Here is a 15,368-nt window from a genome sequence, read left to right on the forward strand (position 1 = left end):
TTAGAAGGCCCCCAGGGGGCATGCAGCAGTGGCATGGAGACGCTGGGGGCATTTCCGGTTTTGCTGCCAGCGCTTCTGGGTTTGCCACTGCACACGGGGGACCCCCTCCCCGCCACTCATCCATTGACTGCTGGGGGATCCCCTCCTCCCCACTCATCAACCGGCCAGGGGTTGATTGGCCGCTGGGATACACCAACCAAAAAAGGTTGAAAACCCCTGCATTGAATATTGACCAACTGGGACATTTAACAGGATAACCTTTATTTAACTTCAGTGATGATTAAAAACAGGTTCTAATTTTAGTCTACAAATTTGATTAACGTGAGAAACAAAATTTAACAACAAATAAAACTTACCTGATAAAAATTTGGCCAAAAGGTGCTAATTGCCAGTTCTGCTCTATTCCAAGTGCTAGTAGGAACTCCAGATGTGTTCCAGATGGGGTTACCCAGTGGACCATCATTGACCTTCACATACACATTCAGTGTACCAGGGCTGGAGCCACTCTTGCTTGAAACATAGTGGTGGAAATCAATGCAGTGTGTGTCATTTTCTTTAAGGTGGGGTAGTAGGAGGTGAGCATTTTGTCCAGCAAACTTCCCTGAGGTGTTCACTAACATGAAAGAACCTGCAAAATAAACAGCCACAGACTAAGTTACTGTTTTCCTTTCTCCTTCATGCTACCCTAGTCCCCATCAAAACATGCTTGCAAAATATGGTTATGATTTTGCTTTTGTTCTAATAATGGCAATGAAGGAAATTAAATAAGCCTTTCGCATCCAAAGACCTCAAGGTCCTTTTGTAAAGGTGAAAAGTGTTATCATAGACATCTTACAGGTGGAGAAACTGAGGCACAAAACCATGCAGGGAGTCCATGGAAGCTAAAAACAGAATCAGATCCAGAGTTTTAACTTCAGTGGGAGCCATGTACATCCTAAGAGTGAGATAAAAGATCAGACATAAAAGTCTCCTTATTCCCAGGCCTCTTGTGACTGATGAATGCTGACTTCTATCACTCGACCTTCAGCTATATCAAGGGTCTGGAGAGAGAAACATCTGACATGCCAATTCAGCATTAACAAGCAGCTTTAGTTCGAATTTCTAAAGAAATGTATGAATTAATTAAAAAAAAACCAGATGACTAAAATTTATACTCAAAGTGATTAAAACAGCATTCACTTGTACTTAATCAAGCTGCAAAAATATTCTTAATTTTATCAGTGTCTACAACTTCACTTCATATTCACACACATTTGAAGGAAATTAGCTAACAGATGAATGGATAAAGAGGCTGTAATCGCTGCACCGCTATCTGATTAAAATGATAGGAAACGATTCTTATGGAACTCATATTCCTTGAGAACTTAAACCCACAATGAAGACTTGTCTACTAACATTTATATTATTTGCTATGATGGACTTAAAATCAGATTGAGTTAATATCTTCATCTGAAGACAAATTAACAGAATCCTTAAATTACCTTAAGTTCTCTATTTTCCAAAAAATTGACCATAAATGTGCTGTCAATACCAGTAGGCAGCTGGCCAAATGATTTCATAAAATGGAGAAATTTTTTTAAACAACATGAGAAAATTCTGTGCAACTTCCATTAAAAATGACTTGTGCAGTTAGCAGCCTAATTCCCATTGCCACCTGAGTTAGAGCGAGATCTAGACTCCTAAGTGCTTATAGCTTTTTAAAAAAAATAGCCATTAAGCATTAACAATGAACATTTTAAAAGTATTAACCCAGACTTTCCTAATTCTGTATCTTACACAGATTTTAAAATTAAGGAACATTTTCTCAGTTATGCAAAAATATTCATTAAAGCAAAAAGTCCTTGAATCATTTTCCTCCTATAAAACAGTTGTCAAATTTGTTAAAACTGACAGTTAGCTGTGATCATGAGGGATTTTAACTGCTCGTGCTATTGATTACTAAACCATTAGTATGACAACTGTGTAATACTAAATATTGTTATGGAATGGGCTAAATCCCATTTCCTACTCCCATGAGTCGAAGTCACTGGAATTATTCCGTGATTAAAATGAGCAAAGGTTTAGTCTACACAATCTTTTCTAATTAATTAAACTTATATGATCAAGGATTCCTAATATTGTCTTTTAATATTCATAAAGATGTTTTTAATCCATTTTTAATTTGGCAGAAAAAAAAATAACATTCTTTCTAGCACTCACTATTCTATCAAAAATCCATTTTTATGACTCACAGATTATACTGTAGTCAAATCCTTTTATGCACACACCGCTGTATCCACAGCTCTTTTGGGCTGCTCCACGGGCCCAAATACTTTATCGTACAGCAATATGTCTATAGCTGGGAATGGAGAGAAGCACTGCACTACACGAGCAACCAGGAAGTATTTCCAACGGGCATAGGTGGACTGTCTCTGGCCTCAATATGGGAGCACAACAAACAGTGCTTTCTTTTGGTTTGTACTTTGTCCCAGTGTGCACTGGTGCCTCAATTCAGAAAGCACAAGTGAGAATACAGTCATTTTCATGAATCAAGAAGGGAAGGCTCCAGCCTTCTCTCATGCATAGAAAGCAAATCTGTAGCATTCAATTTTATCCCCCATTTAGAAAGGATGATTTGTTTATAATTATCAATTTGGTTTTTGTAATTTTATGTATATGAATGTTCAATATAAGCATATATTTTGAATTAAGTGGCTGTTGCTCACTTTTTGGCTGGAATCTTGAAGTGAAAATAATTATTGGGTAGACATATCCCTAAACAGGTAGGCCTTGTTTATTTTTGATAGCACATTCTCCTCATGCGTATACCATTGAAGTACTGAGTGAAAATCAAGAAGCACATAAATGGAAGAAAGGCAATTTTGAAAACATATCCCATTGTTTTCAAATCCAACCATATGAATTGTTGTTTAAAACAGATGGGAGGGAAATTTGTTTTCTTACTACCTAGTAAGAAATTTTCATCCTGTCAGAAGCCAGCATGTATGCTATGCAGTTCAATTTACACGTAAGAATATTCAAATACAAGACCTTTGAGGGAAAAAATGATTATCATGTCTTAACTGGCAAAAAATTCTTTAAAAATGTTCATGGGTTACATTAACAAAATAATTAAAAATAAACAGAGAGCCTTTTTTTTTATGTCCTAACATTGATAATGTGGCAGAGAAAAATAATCCTTATTTTCTTATATAATCATTTTTAAAGTTCACATATGTATTCTTATAACAATACGCCATACTTTTTACATACAAGTGTTGATAAGAACAATTCAAAAAATATCTACAAATATAGTAGAAACACTGTTTTTCAAGACTTGAATTAATAATTTAATGTTACAGGATCTGAAATATATGAAGTCATCAGTAGGCTTAAAAAAAAAGAGATACTGACAACCCATCTTGAAAAAGAACCTCTTGTTAAAAGGGAAAAACTAAGCATTAAGGAACTTCCCAGTAAACAGAAGAAATCCTGTGGGTTCCATTTAGAAAACTGATGCAATTCTCTTTTACAAGGGAAATGAATCTTTAATGAGAACTAAATTAAGTTACAGCATGTGATTTAGTTGTTCTGCTAGAAAGTATTCAGCAAGTTCTATTAATTTATGAGGCAAAACATAGCTGAGCATAAAGTAAATGCAACCTTTTAATTGTTTGATTAAACTAATGGTGAATGTCAAGAAACGAGATACAAGTAGAATGATGGAGTCACTACTTTAGATAAGTCCTTAAGGGATGACTCAAATTTTCTACATCTGAAGTTCTTTTTGACTGACCAATTTGAAAGCTGAAATCTTCTGTATTCTAAGGTCTGCAATGGTGTATTGCAGTATTGCATGCACTCAAAGAAAATTTTCTGTAGATTCATGGAACTGAAACTCAGAAGAGACTTTTAGATCATCTACTGTGACTTGGTGTAATCAGAGGCCTTTAATGCTACACTAAACATAAAAACATCTGTTTTGCTAAGTAGATTTTCCAGAAATGCATCTAGCACCAGATCCAGTAAAGAGCTTTGGCCCTTATCAGTTGAGTGCCCTAATAGCTAAATTTTAGGTTCTGGCTCCAAAGTACAATCCAAAAAACATTTGTCAGCCACCTAAGTTTTCTAAACAAGACCTTGGAAGAGTTAGGTACCTCAGGAGGTCAAGCAAAAGCTGTCCACATACTGACCAAGGAGCCACTTAGGCTAGGGACAGACTTCAAAAAAGCCTAAGCCTGAATTAATTCAATCTTTCCAGGTTAGTCTAACCTAGCTAGGCTGAACTGGTTTGAAACTGGACAGACGATCGATCTCTCTGGACAGATGAAATTCAGACACATGCCTGCAGTGGCTCAGGCTAGAAGCTGGAGGGTGCTAGAGCAACCCTCCGTTCCCTTCCCTTTGGCAGGGAGCTGAGCTGAGGGGGGCATGGCCAGGTCGTGGCAGGACTCTCTCATTAGGGAGGTCTGCTTGTATGGTCCCAGACTTTTCCCCACTGGCTGCTTAAGTGGTGGGAGTGTTGCCAGCCCCAGCCCTGGACTAGCACTGAGGCAAGGGAGAATGTGGGGGGAGTTGCGGTGCATGCATCTGTTGATGATACAGAGCTTTTCAATCTCCCTCCCTGATACAGAGCTTTTCAATCTCCCTTCCTGCCTCATCATACTGTCTGCAGCAAACTGACAGGCAAGCAAGCCAGCTGAGGGCTGATAGTGATAACAGTCTTTATCACCCAATTAGCAAAACAATGGCTTCTCTCCATTACTTCAAACTTCTTAAACAGCTTACCAGCTGACCTGTTGATTAGCTCCACACAGCCCTAAGCAATCACTGTTCTGTCTGCCTGTCCCAGTGAAATTGAAGAGAAAGATGCACAGACACCTCTCAGCATCAGACAGCATACCACATGCCTAGGGTCCCTGGAGCTGCGGTCCCTGCTGTGGAAGATGGGAGGAAGGGAGGGGGGGATTTCCTGCTTGAGGAGCAAAGGGGAGGGGGGTAGAGGGCAGGGGGAAGGTAAGCACACCCTGCTGTGTTTGCAGTCTCTGCTGGAGCCTTACACAGCATTAGCTAACTTACCACATGCTGGCTATGGTCCGTGCTGTGATAGAGAGGAGGAAGGGACCCCTTCCTTAAGCAAGGAGTTGGGGGCGGGGGGAGCAAGGCACAGAGAAGACAGCAGACCCTGCTGTGCCTGCAAATCTGACAGAGCTCTGGCCAGGGAACAGAGGCGAAGGGCCACCCTGCTGTGGAGAAGAGAGCCCTGCCCAGTCCAGAGAGCATGCTGAGATTCAGGGGGACTCTGATTTAACTTAAACCAGCAAAGAGTCTGGGACAGACATTGCATAAACTGGTTTGACACCAAATCAGTTAAGTCTGATACTACATTCAACCAGGTTTATCTCAAACCAGTTTCAGTCATTTTCAAACTGGTTTATGTGCACTGAACTGGTTATGTTCTGTTACAGGTTTAAACCAGTTACTGATCACTGAAACCAGTTTATGTGTAATGTCTATCCCTATCCTTAAAGTTACCACATTCGGCATTCTGCAGTTAGCTTGTAAGGAAACACTGAAAACTGGGGTATATCTTGAATCTTGCTCCTTTCTGTGGTTAGATGTGGTTATTCAGAGCTGCAGGGGGATGTTCCTGTTCACTTAAGGTTCACAGCTATAAGCTTGCTTCTGAAAAGTGGAAACCTATACGGGGTGGGTTTGAATCCTGCAAGAGAGAGGAAGGAATTTACCTTAATTACCCTACACTTCTGCAGTACGTACTCTGATTACTAGCCTGTTACATAATGGGTCTTGGCAGAGGATCCTCTGGAAACAGATTGGGCTTAGATGTGAGCTTGGCACAAAGCCTATCATCCATGTCAAAACTGCAACAGTTCTGGAAATGCACAACTATAGGCAACTGAGCAAATACAAAGTCTAAAAATAACGTGTCCATGAAATGTAGATGCTTCCAGGGCTAGGTAGCAGCTGGGGAGGCTTTTATATTCCACCTACGCCCCAGTTTGGTGGAGGTAGGAGAGCTTGAAGCCCCACGAGGGAGGGAAGAAGTTGGGCAGGATTGGGGCTGGGGCTGCCCAGCCAGCAGTCCTTTACTGAATCTGATTATTTGCCTTAAAGACATCTGTCATTTCAAAGAGCAAAATTATGTTTATTTGACAAGACCTGTTTTCTATTTGCATTACATATTATCTGTTCATGGTACTTGGTATCACCTCTGATATGAAAAGATTATCCTTAAGTGCAAAATGACTTGGGTCAAATTCAAATTAAGGAGAAGAAATTCCTATGAAATCAGTGCAGGAAAAACAAAATACAACATCAAAGTTTAGTCTTCGACTTTTGTATCCACCTAAACTGTATCTCTGTCACAGAAAACCTAATGCGTATTAAACTGACAGAAACCAATATATTTTACTTACAACCAAAGAGAGAGAAGAGAGTATAGAGAAAAGAGAAATGCAAAATGAACTCATTAAAAACCTTTCTTTTGATATTTTTCAAATCCTAATCAACTTATCTTCAAAAGGTTAGTTATGTAAAACTTTGCTTTTCCTCTTCCAAATTTTATTCTTCTTGCTAAACTAACTGCTAGAATGGTGTTCTGCAAGACAGTTATATATGTATTGTGCTTGTGGATAAATTAAAGAGTTTATCTATTTGTACATTGATCGTGACTGCAAAAACATAACAGTTGTGACTTTCTCAAGGAAAGGAAAATTATAGCATATTTTGTTTGCAAGAAAGCATTAGTAAGTTTGATTTACAATTCCTACAGGAAGCTTTATCATATACTTGGACAGTATACAGAAGAACATACTACATATTAAACTAATATAGTTTTTTATCTGTATCATTCTGTCAGAAACATGCATTATTACGAAAGGATGACCCATACAAAAGTGTGAAATGTATTGGGTACGGCAAATAAGAAATATTTATATCAAGTCAGTATATAATCTTAGCTAGAAAACACAGTAAATATGGTAATTACTACAGTCCTCTTTAGTTTAATTAAGTTATTTACCTAAATATAGTTTTAAATATTAAATACAGAGCTCATTAAAATTACCTGTATAGGAAAACCTGAATGCAAGGAATGTAACCCATCCAAGAACTATTTTATTGATATGATCAGAGAGTACCTAAGATACTAGATACCTAAATCCATGACTAAGCACGTAGACATAGGCGGTGGAAGGAGGGGGCTAACGGGACTTAGCCTCCCCTAAACATGGGGCAGCAGTAGGGCCGCAAGGCAGACCAGCCACAGGCTTCCAGTGGCTGTAGAAGGGGTGAGCATGCAGCGATGAGGGGGAATATTGAGCTTATTTCTCCATTCTTTCGTTTATTTAAAGGGAGGGAAAAAATGGTTCAATCCTTTACTGTTCTCGGTGTATATATGTGATTTAAATGCAACTTGGCAAGTACCTGCTACAGGCAACCCCCATTTAGCACTTTTTATTGGTTCCTGAAGAACCGAGTGTTAAGTAAAACGAGCGTTAAGTAAAACTGAAAGTTTTTAACGATCCAAGATGGTAATCGCAAGAGTTTTTAATGGCCTAAGATGGTGACTGTGAGCATTATAATGAAAACTGCTGAGCACTAAGTGGAATCAGGTATCAATTTAAAATAGTGTTATACAAAATAGTGCCAAGCGAAACAGCATTAAGCAGGGATTGCCTGTATTTCACTTTGACTGGGAAGCATTAGCATTTCACATATTAATTAAAAAATTATGAGAAATTTGAAAGCACCTCCCCACAAAAGCTAGAACAAGAAAGGAATAATACTATTTTGTCCCCAAAAACCATCCCTGTCATCATCATTACTATTGATGGGAACTGTGTGCGAAGGAAACAAAGATCCTGTAACCTTTATTTCACCAGCTATTCCAAGTAGTAAAGGATATTTATGGTAGCTTTGCTTGGGCTTTTTACATCAAAAGGTCTGCCCAAAAGATGGAACAGAACAGGAACAATGGAGAGGTCTAGTTTGTATTAAAGAAACAGTGACAAATGAGGTAGCAATATATTCTCCTACAAAAATTATGAAAATGGCACAAAATAAATTTTTCAGTCACTTCTGCAAGTTCTCATCCTGTCACATCACCTTGCTGAAAGATGGTCTTTATATCTGGAATGTAAAATGCAATGAAATTGAACGCAACATCATTTTTCATGCAAGAAACATTTTCTGGTAAGCAGAGAAACTTGCTTTGTTGTTTTTTTTCATAACTTCTGTACATGGTTGAGGACAAGTGATTAGTTTTCTCTTTGGACCATGACAACAGATACAACCCATCCAAGAACTATTATTTTATGGATATAATAATACAGCAGCTAAAATACTGGGGTATCATTTTTAGACATGGCAGAGTGATGACACACACAAATATAAGTTCTAAATAAAACAAGAAACAGATCTGGTCTTCAAATTCATTTTACATAGGAGCCTCTTCAAATAAAAAATAGACTAGCAGGTCTGATGTAATAAACATATAGGCTGAGTTATTTTATTATGTGTATAGATTTTTTCAAAAATACATAGTTTTACTCAGAATTAAAATACTCATCACTTTTTAATAACTGAAAATGAGTCTACGTCTTCTTGTTGTACTTCAGAGAAGAAAAGAGACTTGAACTTAGAACAGGTAGTTTCAAATTCTAACTTCTTTTGCTAATAAACTAAGGGAAGTACTATCCTCAATTTTTATTTTCTCAATACCTATGAAAACTGCAGAGGGAAACACACAGAAGAAAGTAGGAAATATATTTTCAAATGAGATTTAAAATATAGGGAGCTGACAAAATGATGAAAGACTGTTTAAGAAGGTAATTTCTAACAGAATGGAAGTTGCCCAAAATCATGTATGGTAAGATATTCTCTGACAAGAGAGAAAATAGGACAGTGGAGCAAAAGGATAAGCAAAAAGAGAAGACACATCTTTGAAGGAGTCCGACGTGTAAGACCATGAAAGACTTAACAGAGTTTTAACTGAATTCTGAAGTTAAGAGAGAATGAAATAATGTTTGAGGATAGCTTCAGGTCTGGTCATGAGTCTTGAGGAAGGTGAGGAGGACAACAGAATTCCACCCATACACGAGTCTGACACCAGTGGAGGAGGTCAGAAGAGAGTGAAAAGAACTGGTGAGGATTTTGGCACCAGTAGAATCTAGACATAATCAACAAAAATAACCTTTAAGAGAAGATGATCTTCAGGCATACACCACTGATGTATAAGAGTGGTTGACTGTTATGAAGAGGGAGTATGAACAAAAAGAAACTCACAACAGGTTTGAGTAAGCCTATGGGAACTCTGCCTATGGGATCCTGAAAGGTTGCCCCCCATATCCTATCCCAATGGGTGCTGCTGGTTGATCAAGTTAAGAGAGTTCAGTTGGCTTTCTTCTTTAACATGGCTAATCATCTACTTCCTATTCAAAGGACCAGTTTAGTGACAAACGCTGTGACTACCACAAAGGGAGAGTGCAGGAAATGAAGTGGGAGAATGGTTACAATCTCTGTCTGAAGAAGACAAAAAACAAACAAACCCCTAAACAACCCACAAGCTTTGGATGTCAGCAGCCTTCTGAAGAAAGTACTGGGCTTAGATTAGTGGTTCCCAATCTTGTTAGACTCAAGGCATCCCTCAGGAAAAGCCAAACCTTAGCTTTCATTCATTTTTTACCACTGAAAAATAATAGAACAATTTTTATGTTGCAAAGAACTCAGATCACATGTGAGGAAGTTTTTGACACTATAGAATCCTACTTGAAATTGCTGGGTTTATCCTGTGAATCGTGCATAGGTGTTTGCACACCTAACAGTAAAAATATTGAGCAGCAATTAAAAGGAACGTAGCACTTCGGCTGAGAATCACTGGACTTGATATTTCGATTTATAATTTTTACTTTGCATTTAAATGTTAAGTGAGAAGTAGAAGAATATTAACTTTAAAATGTTAGTAGTAGTACCTATATTACACACACACAGTTTTATAATATGCTGTAGTTTTATTAAAAACTCAAAGTTGCTAGTAGTTTGTGTCTTTCAGTTTCAAACCTTGAAAACTTACAACCCCCCATTTTCTTTTAAAACAAACACTACAAGGCAACCTATTTCACAATTGCATTTCAAGCCAGGATACTGGTCAACAAAGAGGAGCTTTCTTAAACAAACAAGATGGTATTGGGAGCACAAGGTCCAAAACAAAGGACAAGGGAAAGCAATGCAGTTTAAGTTGCCTCTTATATGATTCTTTCTTTAAAAAGAACAGCTTTCCTTTTAAATAAAATTTAACAGAAAAATTGCAATGTGTAATCAAAACAATTAAGCAGTATTTAAGCTGCCTCTACATCCACAATGGGATACAAACTATTTTTAATTTGAGTATTATTTCTGCACAAGGATATTGCTTTCCATCAAACTTTTTTCTTGGCCGGCCAGATGGGCAGTGCCGGGTCCATCCATGATCCAGATCTAGCTAGTGGTTCCAATCTGACTCCTGGGGCAGGCACCATCCAGCCACATGGAGAGGAGTGTGGGGCAGGTCAACCCCAAAAGACCCCACAGGAGAAAGGTGCCTAACCCCACCCCACTGGGCAAGGTGGGGATGGCCCAGCCCCAACCTGGCCCTGTCAGGGGAAGGGGGCATGGCTTGGCCACAACTCAACCCTATGAGGGAAGGGAGTATGGCCCTCCTCCAACCAGCTGTGTGGGACTTGAGGTTTGGGAATTTGGCAGGGAGGAAGGTGATGTATTAATGGCCACTTCTCCCTTGCTTCCAAACTTCTGGGCCCTGGGGACCCTTCAGATGAGAAGCTATGGCTCCACAGGCCACACTTGACCTGCAGGGTGGAGGATGAGCACCCCTGGTTTTACAGGGAAATACAGTGCAGGAGATCCTTAGCAGTGTAAGCTCCAGTGTAGCTCCAGTTACTTCAGTGGGGTTAGCCCAGTTTTCATTGTGTGTTGGTTACTATCAGGTCATGTCCATATATATTAGTAACAGACTATATCTGAACCTGATTTTTTACAATTACCTCTCTTCTAGTAGCCTCAATCTAATTATACTATATAATATAATCCTGTATAAGTCATTATTAATTATGAGTCTTAACAAAGATTAAACATCTCCTTACTAGTTTCCAAAAGTACAATGCTTGAATTTTTCATGTATTAAAACTCTTCCTGAAAAAGCTAACAACTCAACTATTTTATCTGAAATCCTAGACTAGTCACAAAAGCAACCCATTACTAGTCACTATTTTATCTTAATTTTAGAAAAATAGTGTCTCCTGCTCTTTCAAAAAATGCAGTCGCCTCCAGTTTGTTCTCCTTAGTACAAACTGTTGTTTCATTTTTGTATTTGATCAAAATGATAGTAATTTACTTCTTTAGAAATTTTCAATAGTCAATAATCCATTAATGTTTGCTTTCTAATGAACCCACTGTTTATCTTTCTTTTTCAATCCTCCAATATTTAATTAATATTGTTTATTTAAATGGACCTCCATTTTGTTTCCTTCATAAAGCTTTTTAAACATGTAGATACATTCTGAGTACTGCTTATGAAACTAAAGCTACCTTTTCCCAAAGGGGTTTTAAAAATGTATCTTTCAAAACAATATGCAAACAATTCTTTCAAACAATCAGCAAATTTATAGAAAAATGAGATTGGACAAAATCTGCACAAAGATATTTCACTGGGTATGAGAGAAAATAATTGCAGGCTGAGAAATTAGATGGAAGCATTTAGAATTTTAAATTGGTCCAGGATTCAATTAACTGTTAAAGGGGGGAAAAAAGGAAGCAAGCAAATAAGAAAAAGCAAAGTATCCCTGTACTGAAGGATAATTCTAAAGTAGGCTAATCATCTACAGCTAACAATTAATTGCTTCCAAGCAACTTCCAAGTTTCCAAGAATGGAAATAGTTTATTTAAATTACAGAAAAACTTGGACAGAGATCTGTAAGGGAGTATTCTTTCACAAATGTGCAGTTTTGCAGAAATGGTGATTTCTAAATCATAGTCTACTTATGAAAGGCATATTGTGGGAACTCTAAATTTATTCTTCCTTTGGACATATTACCAGTGTTAGCCATAGTCCCTGTACTCAGAAGAACAGTACTGACCTGATAATAGCGCTAAATGGAATGGATTTGATAAGTGCACTCAGTATAGGCAAAGTTTTCTCCATTGCTTCAATCCTCTTATCAATCTTTAGTCAGGTCTCCTGCATTAGGGTCAGTTGAAATTTCTGGTCTGGGATAAGAGATCTGTTTCAATTACTGTAACATATTTAGTGCTTTATTGAACAATATAAACAAGACTGAAGAGTATTTTCCATGTGTTCTTTAAACTCCCCCTAATCCTTGTCAGACCTATTTTGACCTCCATGCTGTGTAGAGCAGGACCTCCGCACTCTTTAGGAAAGAAATTCTGTTCAATGAAAGGACTTAAGAATACTTTCTAAAAGAACGTCTACCTTAGAAAGCAATTGCTGCTGCTTTCAAGAGTGAAGGGAAATTCATCTTTAACATAAAATTAATAAATTTAAAAACACATCAACTATTTCTGCGCAAGTGGGGCTTTTAAAAGGAACACAGCAGAATTTCAACACTTCAGGTACATCACTGCAGTTACTCAGCACTAGGAGTACTTATCCACTGTTACCAACATACTTAGGTAATTTGGGCCATAATTTCAGGAATACTATTGGCCCAAGTCAGGGAATTTTGAGAAAAAAGCTTGGAGGTATCTGGCATGTGGCATCTGCTCATAAAAAAGAACTGCCCCAGAAACAAATGACCTTTTCTCAAAGAAAGACAACACTGGAGTGGAACTGGGGTAAAACTTCCTCAGTTGAAATGGCCGAGTCATATAACTGAAAGGTTGGTTTTTTTTCCTCCTCAGAAGTAAAAGATTTTCTTAAAATATTCCACTTGAATGTCCATGACCTAACCACATACAGTGTTGTCATTTTGCCCAAGTAGTACGCCAGTGGGTTAGACAATTTCTTTGGTACAATCCTGTCTTTATACAAAGTACAGGCACCAGTTTTGCTTTCCTGAACAGCATATCAAATGCAGAGTTTTACATGCCACTGACCTTGCAAGCATCATCAGTTGATTTTTTTTAAAAGTGTTATTCCAAACCTCCAAAATGATAATGAAAACTCAGAGTGGTTATTTTATCTGGATAAAAGAGGCTGTCAACAGATAATTATTCTACTACACTTGAAGATGGAAATTCCATTGAGGAAGAGACAGAAACATTTACTTTGTGGGAATTCTGACATCTACAACCCTTGTATAGCAACCAACACTTTTTCTGGTCAGTGGAGGACCTTCTTGAAAAGCTGCACTGCATGGAAATTATTTTTTGGCACAACAGGCAAAACACTTTTCCACTGCAGATACAATGAACAGAGAAGAACATAGCACTTTAAACTCTACAGCAGGGGACAAACCCCAACATGAAAAACATGAGCAGCCAGGCACTGGGGAGAGAGGCAGCAAAAGAACAGGCCAAGTCTAAAAAATACCACTGCAAATACCAGTTCAGCTCCCCTCTACAGCAACCCTTTTCTTCAGACATAAGGCTTCTTCAAAAGAAAGGCACCCATGTTCTAATCTGCTCACAAATTTACAAAACATCAAGGAAGTAGCCACCTGTTTCAAAACTGGACATAGTACTCTAGATACTTGATCTATCACATCCAGCTCTCTCCTCCACCCTGCAATCAGCAATTAATATAATAGCCCTGTCAGTAGTTGATCAACGGGCATAAACACCATTACATAATCAGCAGGGATCTGGGTTTTCCATTTGCCACTGAAAAACATAGATTTTTTTCCTTTAAAAAAGAAATGTGCAGGAAACCATGAGTGTCCCCTTGCAGGCTGGCAAAGCTCCAGTCTGCATGGGACTGCTTGAAGCTGGGGGAGGGAGATGGCATGGTGGGCAGCATGGCAGCCTAAGGGGAGCAGCAGTGGTGACAGTGGCCAAGCCATGATTCAGGGTACAGTCATGGCCCAGTGTGAAAGCACCCGGTGGCGGGAGATGAGGGAAGTGCCCCCCTACCCCTCCGGGCATTACTCCTTGGACTGCTGGCAGTATGGTGGGGCAAGGGTCCCAGCAGCGGCAATGCGTCTTGATGCCCTGCTCCACCCTCCTTCACTGGGTCCTGCCCACTGGGCCATGCAGGCCCCTGGAGGAAGACAGCGGGCTGGGCAGCACTGAATCCCACAGTGGCTAGCACACATCCTCCCCTCTTCCTTCATGGACTCTGCTCAGCTCTGCTCTGGCCATGCTACCTGAGTGGGCGGGGGCAGGCTCCAAGCTCCTCCCTCCCCTTCAGCCACAGCAGCTGCCACATCCTATGCTTGGTAGCCCAGGCTCAGGCGCTGGTGGCCAGCTGTGGCTGACACCCAAGAGATAGGGAGCAGGCAGGATGCAGCTGCTAGTCCTGTAGCCCTGGCAGATGGGGGCCCCACACTGCAAACAGTTGGGAGGGGGAACAGGGGGCTACAGGTCAGGAGTGTGGGGCCAGGAGTGTGGGGCCCTGGCAGGGCTGGGGGTCAGTGGGTCAGGAATAAGGGCACCAGCAGGGCCGGGGTGCTGTGAGTTGGGAGAGGTGCACTGGCAGGGCCAGGGAGGGTAGGGGATACTGGGTCAGGAGTGAGGGGCACCAGAAAGGCTGAGGGGCGCTTTGGCTTGGAAGTGAGGGGTAATGGTATGGGAAGTGGCAGGGCACCAGCATATCAGCACTGCTCAGCAGCACAAAGCTGTAGGGGAGACTGCTGCACTTGGGTCTGTAACCTGGTGAACAAAGGGAATGGCGGAGCTCTGATTTTCTGTGATAAAAAAACCCAAAATGAAATGCCAAAGTATATAGGTGTTTAGAATATATTTTATTATAGTGATTGAGGCACTGGTAGGCTTCCAAATTGCATTAAAATTGTACATATTTAAATATATTAATAAAGCATTGTCTTCAACTGATATATACACACACACACACACACACACACACACCAATGCGCGCGCGCGCGCACACACACACACACACACACACACACACACACACACGGCCAGTGCAAAGCAGCTAGTATTTGCTTCGGATTAGGATTTGGCTGATTTGCAGGACAGTGATTCAATTTAGTAGGAAAAAAGAACAACCCAAAAACCTGGGCTCACCAGTTCCTGCCTGATGGGGGGCAATCCCTCTGGCCCCCCACTGTCCCGCACCACATGGAGGGCTCTTCCACAAGCCCTCTGAAGCCCTGAGGCCACTACAGGAGCTGGTGAGTCCCAGGGTTTTTTCCGTTTTTTTTTTTTTTCTTCTTAAAGGGCCAGAACTGGGGAGG

At 39.9% G+C, this 15,368-nt stretch overlaps 1 protein-coding gene across 6 annotated transcripts in view; it reads right to left on the bottom strand.

Moving 5' to 3' along the window:
- The window catches only part of PTPRM (protein tyrosine phosphatase, receptor type M), a 939,848-nt gene that overhangs the window by 634,325 nt on the left and 290,155 nt on the right, over nt 1-15,368 (bottom strand). For all 6 annotated transcript variants that reach the window (XM_019525569.1, XM_019525591.1, XM_019525577.1 and 3 more), the window contains exon 3: nt 357-628. In XM_019525569.1, the coding sequence (XP_019381114.1) occupies nt 357-628 (272 nt within the window). The remainder of the gene's footprint in view (nt 1-356; nt 629-15,368) is intronic.

The sequence above is a fragment of the Gavialis gangeticus genome, unplaced genomic scaffold, assembly GCF_001723915.1.
Source record: "Gavialis gangeticus isolate Ggan-Ray unplaced genomic scaffold, GavGan_comp1, whole genome shotgun sequence".
NCBI lineage: Eukaryota > Metazoa > Chordata > Crocodylia > Gavialidae > Gavialis > Gavialis gangeticus.